The sequence below is a fragment of the Protopterus annectens genome, chromosome 15.part0 (assembly GCF_019279795.1).
Source record: "Protopterus annectens isolate FY-2018-M chromosome 15.part0, PAN1.0, whole genome shotgun sequence".
NCBI lineage: Eukaryota > Metazoa > Chordata > Ceratodontiformes > Protopteridae > Protopterus > Protopterus annectens.
Window position 1 is genome coordinate 694531974 of NC_056749.1, and position 13167 is coordinate 694545140.

The 13167-nt window shown below is 40.1% G+C and overlaps 1 protein-coding gene across 1 annotated transcript in view; it reads right to left on the reverse strand.

Moving 5' to 3' along the window:
• The window catches only part of LOC122789871 (adhesion G-protein coupled receptor G4-like), a 464784-nt gene that overhangs the window by 90953 nt on the left and 360664 nt on the right, over nucleotides 1-13167 (reverse strand). Inside the window, exon 9 of the mRNA XM_044057305.1 lies at nucleotides 7576-7618. Coding sequence (XP_043913240.1) covers nucleotides 7576-7618 — 43 coding nt within the window. The remainder of the gene's footprint in view (nucleotides 1-7575; nucleotides 7619-13167) is intronic.

Consider the following 13167-nt stretch of genomic DNA (forward strand, 5'->3'; position numbering starts at 1 on the left):
ATATCCACACCTCCAGGCTAGTTACTCAGCATAATGCATCTGAGGTTATCAAAGTGCAACTAACTCTGGGCAAAACTGCAATCCAAATTGTAGCTTGATACAGATCCCCCACCATGACTCAGGATTCCCACTCCTCTTTTCTTGATGTACTGGAAAATATTAGGGTTCAACCAAACACCCTAATAATGGGCAACTTCAACTTCCCCACCATTAACTGGGAAAACTACTTGTGTACCAACTCCTTAGCTCATTGCTTTTTGGCATTCATAAACTCCAATGCCCTGGATCAACTTATCCACACCCCCACCAGGGGCAACAATATCCTAGACCTAGTCATTACCAACATGAGTGACTGGTGTTTCACACCTAAAGTCAACTCCTTGTTGGTCTGATCCGACCATAAGCTAATCACCCTTGATATCCACATCCTGCCCCCACCCCCCATTAAGGAAACCACGGTAAAAAATTTCTCCAAAGCCAACTTCATGCTTCTTAAGACAGAAGTGGTGAACTTCATGACACCCATGCAGATGGACAATACAGTTACAACTGCTGAATCCTACACAAATGCACTCTATAAGCACTTACACGAATGCATGGATCGTGCTATCCCAGACAGAACCAAGATGCTAGCCTCCAAAAAAAGGAAGCCAATCTGGTGGTCCCCTGCCATAAATAAACTGTACAACAGAAGGAAGAAACTGTTGCAAAAGAGAGTAAAATCCCATGAGTGGAGGAGCTCCCTGGTCAGTGTCAGTAAGAAGCTGAGATCCCTTATAAGATCCTCCAAAGCTAGCTACAAAAGCAAAGTAGCCACTAATTCTAAAGACAACCACAAAGCATTCTATAGCCATGTTGAGAATCTCAATAGCAGCACCCAGATCTGTTCTGAGTTACAGCACAACGGCACGAAAATTACAGAGCCAACTGATCTTGCCAAAATCCTGGCAGATAAGTTCTGGGCAAACTTTACCCCCCACCCCCTGACCCATATCTATACAGGAAAAATGCAGAGTCCCTGTAATCACAACTACACAGATAAAAGCTGCACTCTCTAAAGCCAAAAACACAGCATCCATGGGACCGGCCAACATCCCAGGCTGTGTTTTACATGAACTTCAGAATGAACTGGCTCCCCACTTAAGCACCATGTTCAATAATAGACTCGCATCAGGCTTTGTGCCCACTGAATGGCGCACAGCAACAGTTATCCCACTTCACAAAGGGGGAAGCCATCACTGATCCTGGGAACTATCGACCTATTAGCCTGATGAGCCTGGTTTGCAAGGCCATGGAACATATCATCATGGAACTTGTAAACAAAGACATTGGTAACTTCCAAACTCTGGATCCTACCCAGTTCGGGTTTGTGAAAGGCAGATCATGTCTCCTGAACCTGATCGACTTCTCTGAGGCAGTCACCAAAGCCGTAGATGAGGGTAAGGTAGTTCACACAGCCTATCTTGACCTTGCCAAGGCTTTCAACACCATCCCCCATTCTGGAATTATAGCTGCTGTTGTCTTTTGGCTTTTCCCGGTTAAGGGTCGCCACAGCGGAACTCTGGTCCGCTAATGATTGGCAGTAGATTTTCACGAAAGTCAGGGTGCCAGCTTGACATTCAACCTTCAATGAAGGCACACCTATTTACATATGTCTTTCGAACACCCACCCAACCATGGGGAGGACATGCAGACTCCACACAGAAGGCACTCCCCGCACTCCAGCCGAGAATCGAACGGAAGAACCTCTTGCTGTGAGGCAACAAATAGCTAAACTCACTAAATTAGTTATAAATCCCTACATCACAAGATGGGTTGCTAACTGGCTCACTGACAGAACCCACACTGTAAAAGTTGCAGACTCCAAATCTGACCTCAAACCAGTGACAAGTGGAGTACCATAGGGTTCAGTCCTGGGACCTCTCCTGTTTGGTTTCTACTTCTCTAAAGTACAGGCTAACACAGAAGGCCTCTGGCTAATGAAGTTCGCAGATGACTGCAAACTAGGAGCCATAGTCAAGTCCCCAAATGATGTGGACATCCTACAGAAGGGCCTCACTGAGATAGATGCCTGGTGTCAGAGCCATTACCTCAAGCTCAATGAAAAAGTGCAGTGTCATCCCCTTTGGTAAAAACTCTGTACCCATGAACTACCACATATGCAGCAATCTACTTAACACTGAATGTGTGATAAGAGACTTTGGGACCCAGGGGGACAGTAGTCTCTCCTTTGATAGTCACATCGCCACAGTAGTCAGGAAGTCCTTCTACGTGGTCATTGTTCCCCTCTACTCGACACTCATTAGACCCATTATAGAGTACAATGCCCCTTTTGGAATGTACCTCACAAGACATCTGCAGCAGCTGGAAAGGCCAAAGAAGTACCTCACAATGAGGATTACTGGCTTCAAACAAATGCCCTACACTGACCGTCTCAAAAAACTCGAGCTTTATTCCGTAGCATATCGCCTACTCTGAGGTGATGTGCCTAACATATAAAGCTATGTCAAACCCAGAGCTGTTGGACATGCTACACCTAAAGAAATCCCAATCCCTCCAAGCTACACACTCTAGGGACATAAACTTTGTCACCACAATAAACAGGACATGCTTTAGGGATAGATTCCTGTCCCAGAGACTTCCCATACTGTGGAACAGGCTACCCATCAATGTCAAGCAAAGTTCTTCATTAGCACTCTTTAAGAAAAATCTTGAGTGGATGAGAAATAGGAAATACACCCCGGGGATCACTTCTGTGTATCTGCTCGAAAGTGGCACAGAAAAATAACTTTCTTGGGTGACTTAAGCCAGGGAATCTTGTTGGCTAGGCTTACGTAGGCCTTTGGGCCAATAGCCTAGTACCTACCTATGAACCAGTAAGATAAATGCAAAATCTATACAACCCTAAAAATTGAGGTCTGAGGCTCAAATAACCTATGCCAAGTGCAAATATATGCACCTTTAACTGCAGTGCACCACTGACCATATAACTATGCATTTTCCCATGACTTAATAGTAAGCCCACTCAAGCATTATCCTAAACAAACCAAACTCCAAGCAGTTATATAGTCACCCCTTGTCCCACCTGAGTCATTTCTGTCAGAACCATAGAACAGTACTTCTCCACAATGTCTGTAGCTAGCCTGGTTGAGACAGGTATCTTGAGATCAGAATCATCTCATGCTGGTTAATTATCATCTATTACTCCAAAGGTGTAACAGTATGTATGTGAAGGATGTGCATATATAATGTTCTTGGAGGCAAAAATCACAAACAGTAAATTCAGACAATGAAATGTTTACCCATATGTCACTTGTCACACCTCTCCAAGGCCATCACGATACAATCCATCATATGATGAGGTTCTAAAGATTAACTTGCCTAAATCTGAAAGACCTTCAGAATGCAACACAGGCACAACACACACTCAGCAAGTTAAGCCTACTTCCTCACATAGCAGAGGGAGTTGCAAATTCATGGATCCTAAGCCCACAAGACCGGCATCTACCCAACCAAACATTCTTATTATAGGTGACTTCATTGTAAGACATACAGATGTATATCTTACTATGCTGTACAAGGAAACAGTGATGATTAGTTGTTTGTCTGGTTCCACGATCTGCCAGATCACACATGCACTCAAGTGTTTGTACAACAGGTACAGGTATGACATGTTGGTATAATTGACTTGAGGTGTACCTTTCTAGACTATATGAAGACACATGATGGAGCTCTGCGTATGTGTCCTAGGCAGGTATGATCCTACCTCTGCACAGCATTGTACCTTCGCCAAGGATGATGCCACAATATGAGCAAAAAATAATTGACTTAATCAGCTTAGTTTTTTGTGTCATTCAAAGGGGGTCCAATATTTGTTAGCCTGGGAGAATATGATCAACAGACCATGTTGCTTATCCAGGGATGACCTACATCTGTCCTCTCTAAGGTTGTGATGATTGGCAAAAATGATGTCCATACCCTAAATGCTGTTTTGTTTAGGAAATGCCAACCTGATAAACCTAACAACATAATGAAGCAAGCAAAGGAAAATATGAAGGCATCACTAATCAATGCTAGGAGCCTCAACAAGAAACTTTACTTCCTACAAGCCCTTGTCATGCAGTAGGATATGAACATCTGTATAATGACTCAGACATGCCTTAAAATAGCAGAGTGCACTCCAACTATGCAGGGATATAATGCCTTCCACACCTTTAGACCAGCTGCTGTGAAGGAAGGGAGAGAAGGTAGAGGTGTCTCGGTCTTCATCCAGTGCTGGCAAGGCAGCATAATAACCTAGAACTTCTTATATTCAGGTAACTATCAGAAAGGTCTCATAAGGTATATTAGCTAGCAAGAGATCTCCGTAAAGGACCCAAGAAATCCACAACACCTGTCTACAGGATCTGGAAGCATTCAGTATTAAATGCTATTTTCTCTGTTGATCTAAACTATCCAACTGTAGACTGGTAAACCTGCACCATCACTAGTGCACAAGCACAGAGATTCCTATACTTTGTCAATACAAATGCCCTGGAACAATTAGTAAGAGTATCTACTAGGGAGTACAATATCTTCGAGCTCGTCTTTACTAATATGAAGGCATCTTGCACCATTCCTTATGTTTTTTCATCACTTGTTAGGACCGACAATAAAACAGTGTATTTCAAAATAAAATTGAAACCAGAGATCCTTTCCATCCAAAGTACCTTTAGAAGATTCTCTAATAGAAGCTACCTACTCTTAATTGATACATTGGCAAGCTTCAAATCCCCACCAAACCCAGTTAATGCCACTGAATACACAGAAATGTGTACCGCCACAGTATACCAGCTTGTAAACAACTGCATAGATGCAACTGTAACTTGTAGAAGTTAGCGTAGGGCAAATTTCCTAAACAACCCTCCTTGGTGGAACCATAATATCATCAAGCTTTACAATAAAAGGAAGAGTATTTTGATGAAATGTAAGAACTATAATTCCCAGAATAATAGAAACCTTGTCACTGAAGCAAAACGACTCAGAAGCTTAATAAAATCCACCAAAGCAAAGTTGGAGGTTAAAATAGCCACCCAAGCCAAAGACGATCACAAGGCCTTTTTGTAGTTATGGTCATAATTTCAGAAGCACAATGGAGCAATGCACTTAGATGATTTTGAATGATGCTAACTATACTAAGGCTGAAGATGCAGCTAACCTACTGGCCAATAAATTCAGCTCAAACTTTACCCCTCTTTCCCCTCCATCTATCTCACAAAATATACCTGAAACTGACTTAATTCAAGCGATCACAGAAAACCATGTCCTGAAAGTACTATCAAAACATAAAAATACTGCATTGATGGGTCCTGAAAATATCCTTGAATATATGTTCAGTAGCATGAAGTACAATTTAGCCACCGTACCGTACAACATTGTTCAACCTCCGCTTCCATACAGGTTTTGTACCAGGTGAATAGTGAAAAGCAACAACTATTCACCTGCATAAGGGAAGACCTTCTGCAGACCTAGGCAGTTAGACTCGTATGCAAAGTCATGGAAAGACTTATCATGAAACTAATCAATAAGGACATAGGAAACCTGTCTCTGTATTGATTCATTAAGGGCAGGTCATGTTTATTTAACCTGGTGGACTTTTTTGAAAAGGTTGCCAAAGCAAATAATGAAGGAAAACCCACATACTTCAACCTGGCCAAGGCTTTTGACACAATTCCTCCACTCAGACATAGTAGAAAAGATAAATAAATTGGGATTAAACTCCTGTGTCAACCAGTGAATTGCCAACTGGTTCACTGCTATGATGCAGTAGATCAGAATAGGGGAAGCTACCTCCAGAAAGAGACCGGGCACCAATGGAGTTCCCAAGATTCTGTGATGGGATTTCTCCTGTTTGGCATCTACCTTTCTAACGCCAAAGGCCTTTGGCTGACTAAGTTTGCAGATGACTGTTATCTAGGAGCAGTTATTGAATCCCCAAATAACTTAGCCATTCTGCAAGAAGGTTTGTCCCAAACAAATAAATGTTGTCAGAATTATGGACCGAAACCGAATGCCAAATATCCTTGGGAAGTCATCTACCCTGGAGAACTACTGACGCATTTGTTTGGGATTTGGGAACAAGTGACCTAACTTTGGCCCAAATGTGCCCACTTATAGAAAAGTCCTTCTATATTGATGAGCCTATAAACAAAGGGATTGTAACTAGATCTAGAAATGTGTGTGGCTTTTTACTCTGCCCTCATTCAGCCAAACATTGTGTATAAAGCCCCCTTTAGCATGTCTATCCAGGCACATGCTACAACTTTAACACCCACAGAGATACCTTATTCAAAGGACACAAGGCCTAAATGCAATGCTTTCTTTGCTATGTGCATATTGCTAAACTAGAAAGGCCCCAAAGATACATTAACAAGAAAAATCAAAGGCCTTAAATATTTTGATTATCTTGACAGACTAGCAAAAATCTCATTATACTCAATTTCTTACAGGCTGCTCCAAGATCATCTGTGTGTTGCTTTACAAGCCATGCATGGTCTGTTTCTATTTCACCATCTCTATCTTTGCAAAACCAGTGGCTCTACAAATACCTTCATTAGAGATCTAAATCAACATCAAGAAATGAGCAAGGTTTGCTGGAGAGAGAGAGGTTCTTAACTCAACATAGTTCCAGCAGATGGATCAGTTATCACTACAGGTCAAGTAATGCACTTCTTTGATTACCTATAAATCTTGTCTTGATGATCAGATAGACACAAATTTACAACAGGATTGTCATGTACAGCTCTACTGAATTTGGGAGGTAAATAAGTGCTTGGAAAGGGAGGCACAGACTTTTAAGTGTGTCTACATGAAGATGTATTAAGCTAAGCATGTTGTGGTCCTCAAGATCTCTTTCCTGGTATTGTCCCCACTCCTATGTGTTCCTGTAAAACAAATGTGGTGAAATCAGTATATGTAACTGCCATACTAAAAGTACAAGTGCTCAGTATACTCAGAATAAAATAGTACTTCCATTGAAGTATGCAGTTAATTTTTCTCCATAAAAATAGCAAAAAGTAATTTTATTTGATATGAAAAGCATCAGTTCAACAAGATACCACTGTGTAAGCTTTTCATCTCAAAATGACTTTCTTAATTCTGTCAGGTAACAATTTAAAAGGAATTCTACTTGTGTTGTATTACAAGGAAAACAGAAACAGGTAGGCTATAAAAGTAAGAACATTAAAACATAAAAAGAGAAATAAATGTGCGTTACATTTTGTTTGAAGTGGAGATGCCTAGCTTAAAATCATATTTAGACAAGGTATCCTTCCTATAGGGCATGTCCTTACATTGAGCAGTTTGCATACCAGCTATTTGTTACATCATATTATATTATTTTAAATTATACCAAATGACTACATTTGTCATTGCAATAGACTACAAGACTTGTGTACAATTTGAATGCCTCTATAATTTTAGCATTAAGTATTCTTGTTTGTTTCTCAAATATTGAAGAAAATGTAAGTAGAAAGATTTACAATTTAACTTATTACAATTTAAATCTTAACAGCAAAGAGAAAAATATTTACCTACCTTTAGATTATTACATGTTGTACCACCTCCTGAGGCATCATACCTACGAAAATAAATATCTTATTTACTTTAATACATTCAGTAGTTACAGTATGACTGCTAAAGTGGGTCAGTTTGTGTCATTCAAGTAGATGTTTAGGTAAATTACTTTCTTCATTTATACTGGGAATCATTTTCTTCATTTATGTGAGGAATCACTTTCACCATTTATATGAGGAATCACTCCTTTGAATACTGATACTCCAAACATTGAGCACTCTATAGTTGCATGCAAAAGTCAGTAGAGTCCTGATGACCTAGTACTTTCATGAGTGCTAGGCATACGTTTACTCTAAGTGGCCAGATGCTTTCCCCTTAGGAGAAGCACTTACAGAAATTGCAGTACTGAGATGACCGGTAACCACATGCATCTATGGAAGGTCTGATGGGTCCTCATTTCAAGAGGTTTCTCTTTGTATTGATTCTAAACATTGCTATAATTTTACACATACAAACATAAAGTGATAAGATCATTAATTACTCATTACTTCCCAAACCTTTTTCTATATAACTTAAGTCTAGGATACCAAAATTAATTACAAAGGTAACTCCAGAGTACATGACAATATCTGCAGAAAATTGTGCACCTTTTGTGGAGGGGTAGAGTGCTATCAGTTCACTTGATTTATATCATCATCTTCGTCATCATCAAATCCCCTTTTCTCACTTTCTACACAGTTTGGGGTGCTGTTTCAAGTGTTGCCATCGCTATTCAATGCAACTTTCCTAACTTCTTTGACAGTCATGCCTGTGTGTCGCAGGTCATTTCTAACATCATCTATCCATCTCTTTGCTGAACATCCTCATTTCCTCTTGCCTTCTTCCTATCTGTCCCAGTATATTCCTATAAATAATTAAGGCTAGGCTTTATAACACAGTGCAGTGTACCTGCACAAAACTAATTCCAAAGAAGATCCCTGTGTGATACCAACTCTGGCTGTGGCAAGTGAGAGAGAGCGCCAGCATGCCATGCAAGAGTTTACAAAAAAAAGCAGCTGGGCAGTGCTGACATGCATAGCAGTATATAACCTACATTGGTATCTTTGCTAACTTTTGTTTAGTCATTATACTGGGCTGTTACTGTAATGCAAGTAGTCCATCACAGGCAGCACTCTTTCCTTTGTGTTGTGTCCTTAACTAGGATCATTGACATCACATGACCAGATCTATCCTGTACTACTATACACCACATGACCAGATCAATCCTGTACTGCTACACATTGCTATCTTATCTTCTTTTACTCTGCCCTTTATTTATTGCTCATTCATTCTTCTAATTACTGACTTCTCCACAACATGGCTGTTCAAAATAATGAAATGGCATCAGCTCCTGTGTTTCAATACTGCTGTCCTATAAGATCTCCCTGATGGCTCTTCTATGCACACTGTATCAGCCCATTGTGTTGCTCTTATGTGAGGGTGAGCAACAGTCCATTTGTTTCCTGGACATGGCAACAATCATGTTGTATTTATTTCCTGACCAAGATGAGAGCTTTTCAAGCCATTCCTTCCTCCAGAGGTAAGAGTCAGGAGTGGGTGTGTCATATCAGTCATGTGAGTCCCCACCCAAGCCCCAGCACTCTCCCCTCTGTCAGTTGGCATCTGCAGATTTAGTGTTCTACAGATGTCCTATTATCCACATGCATGTGAATGCATCCATGGCCTGCATGCAAACTGTAGCTACACCAGGCCAATCGCTGCTCCTATCATCCACCCAAACTCTTTTAGGGATCATCAGTACAGCAGGCCATGCCACCTACATCCCCTTAGGATGGAGAATCTAGTGCTAATCTCACAGTCCCATCTTCCCTAACATGGTCCTTATAGATACAAAGCCACTAATAAAACTTTTATATCATCTGGTCATAGTTACAGATTCATCCATCTGTGCCATGGGGGCTGGAAGACTGTCTTTCTATACTTTTTAGTTTCTTATTTTTCAATAAATGACATTACAGTGAAACTTTTCTGCATCCATATGTGATATTGTGCCCCATCTTGCATTTTATTTTCTGCTCTATCACTTAACTCAGCTTTGGTGCCCAACATTTACAAAAATGTTCTTGTGGTCCAAGTTATAGCTGAAGATGTTCTTTAAGGATCAGCCAACCCTGTCTGAGTATAAGATGATTAAATAAAGAATAAAAATACAAATCATATGCAGTGCTAATTGCAGAGCACATTTAATTTGTAATTCAAAAAAAAATTAATGTCATTTTCAGACCCAACATTTAGAAAAATGTAAATCCTATGTTTATACAAAATACATGTATTCCATTTTTTGATAACTTTTACATTTGTTTATAGATTCATAGATATTCTAAGGCTGGTGAGTCGTCTTATTGTTTATGCCTTCCAAGTACCTTCTCTCAAGTTGCACCTTCTTTCTCCAGGATGCCATACCAGTTAATCCTGGAAGTAGGTTGATTGGTAAGCACTGAACTAGCTAGCCTTGCAGGCCATTTTAAGCTTAGCCAGTTTTCGTCAAAGGTGGGAATCAAACCCTGTACCTTGTGACACTGAGGTAAGCACCTTAATCATTATGCCAACCTCCAACCCCCAGTGAATTTGTGGATATCCATCCAATCATCTAGATTGTTTAAAGAAAAATAGTGACTCACACTGCTTAACATGTAGGGAAGTTTATTCCAGATGCTTGGGAGTTGCAGTGTTATAAATCATTCCCCCCACTGTGTTTTATTTATCCATTGGTGAAGAGTTGGGTCCCTCGTTCTAGTGCTCATAGATTCATTGGAATTGTGGAAATACAAGAGGTTCAGGGCAACCAGGTCTGTAATGGCATGGTCAATAAGACAGACCATTCCTCAAAAGTTTATAAGACTAAATAAATGGATAGTGCTTCCAGTATTTCTTGATTGCTCTGAGACATTAGGCCTGTGAATTTTTTATTAGCAACCTTTGTGTTCTTTCTTTTTGCTTGATACATTTACAAAGATGCATCCTGAAGTAGGTGTTTTACTCTAACTGGTCTGATCATTTCTGAGTATGAGGGAGTGATTACCTCTTTACACCTTGATGATATTCCATTAGCAATTAGTTGTGCTTAATAGGATTTCCTGACAACTACTGTCAATGATGGACAAAAGGCAGGGAATTTATTTAATGGCCTTATGGCCATTCTTGTTTTGTAGGCATATATTGTCTACCAAAAGTGATATTATTACACTTAAGCATTTAGTTGAAGTCCATTTTTACTACACCATGAATTTATTAGGGAAACTTCATTCTGTAGAGTTTGCATATCAGAGTGACGTAAAAAAAATCCTGGTTTACAGTCACCTGAACATTTTGTTAGCCAGAAGTCTTGGCTCTCAGCTTGGACATCTTAGAAGTAATACTGAAAAGGAGATGCCCCTGCCCCAAGCCACGAGGACCACTGTTGGGCACTTTCATGCTTTCTGATGTGGCACCTGCAACTTGCACTGTTATCATATGTGGGATGATTTTTAAAGAATTTAGCTTCTCTGTGAAGCCAACATAGGGAAGAGTGTCCAGTGCCTTAATCAGGCAAGATGCGTCATGTGTACTGCATGACCACATCCTCCCTAACCTTTTCCAAGACATTTTCCAGATTCAGTAGACAGGATTAACCCTTCAGAAAGCCAAACCATGGAGGTCAAGACCAATAAGATTCTTGATAAAATAGTTTGTGGTTAGTTACAATATGTTCCTTTGCTTTGCAGGTGAGGCTTTATAAAGCTGAAAAGTATGTAGTTATCCAAGACGGTTGTTAGGTAATTTTTATGGAGGAGTATTGCCACTGCTGTGTCCACCCATCAAGGACAAACTTGGTAGCTAACCTTAAGTTAAACAGTTTGAGGAGTGTGCTTACAAGGACATGTTTAACAATATTAAGTGTCAGGCATATTATGTTCTGTAGAGTAATTAGTTTGGATGTTGGTTAGCATTTTCAGTAAATGATCCATACAGATAATTGGGGAGTAAGTGATTTGGATATTTCAAGACTTTAGATAAAAGTCTTAAGGATGAAGTTAGCACTCCATTTACTTGCAAGGATATTGGTAATATCTGTTGGGTCAGAATAACAGGTGTCATAAATAAGTTCAGAGCAATGTAGGGTATTATTTTAGTTTTCTAACATAGCTAAAGAAGGATTTATAAATATCTCTGAGGATGAAAATATCTGCAGTTGGAATATTATAGAAATATTACACAGTATCAATTATTTAAAAAATATTTTTATTAATTTCACTGCTCAAGTTTGCAAAATATTAATATTTAGACACAAATCAAATGCATTGCTCCATAAATTTTCTAATGATATATTCCTATAAACAACTAATGCTGGGATTCATAGAGGAATGTTGTAAGCCTACAAAGAGCTAATTCTAAAAGAGATCCCTCTGTGATGCATCTGAATCTAATTATGGCTGTAGCAGGCAAAGGGCAGCAATGGCATATCAAGTAGGATGTTGCACAACAAGCAGATGGTCAAAAGGAGGGAATTTATGGAACAGCATCATAGGAGCACACCAAAGGACATGTGGCACTACAGTGCATTGCTGATGTGGACGTTGTCATGACAAAACCATTCCATATAAACAAAGAAGTACAAATAATGACATGCAGTGGACACTGACAGCCATTGGTACAAAACAGGTACAGCAAGTGAGTGGAACACCAGTGTTGGTGTGCACATCAAAGTTCCACCCTGTTCATTATATAAATAGAAAGGGAAAGGGATAGGCTGGAAAATAGGAAAGGAGAGTAAATCAAACAGAGGGAAAAATGCAAGGTTATGCACTAGGGAATGGAAGTTGTGGGAGGGGAATGGTATAGATTTGCAGGGATGGAACCTTTTTCTCATTATTAAAAAGCAGGACAGATGGAGAACATATTGAGAGTTATATGTGGGTGGGAAAGATGGAAGAGGACCTATACCTGGTTTGGACTGACAAACACAGAACATCAAGACAGACACATGGAATGGTTCACATACAAAAGGTGGGGTAGACACTGGACATATACATACAGAGAGAAGCTAGACAGCTGGTAAAGGGAAACTTTAGTTAATGAACAATGTTGGGTGAAATGCAGAAGGAAAGAGTAACATTGTCATAGGGACAGGGTATTGTTAGAATGGTTGATTGCCATGCTGTGTAAAAGGGTAACATACTCAGACATGACACACCAAGGTGGCTGGTGCTCTCTTGCAGGTATAATGGCTTAGGTCTGCTAATCATACAAATGCCCAATTTACTCCAGAACATGCTAGATGTTACCAACGCAGACCTGCAGCTGCCTGCACAACTCAGCAGCAAAAAGCCTCCACACCTTCCAATGGGACAATACAGGAGACACCCTGCATTTGCTTTCTGCAAAGGAATGTTCACCTCCCAGAAAAGCTAACTCAGAAAACACCAGTGACCCCTATTCATATTCCACAGAGGAGTCCTCAGCCCCCTACTGAGAGGCTGACTTTGGCAGCAGTAGGGATCCAACATTAGCTACAGTGGTGGAAACTGCAGCAAGGAGGGCTGTATCTCCTCTCTGCCACAAATGAACATGCAT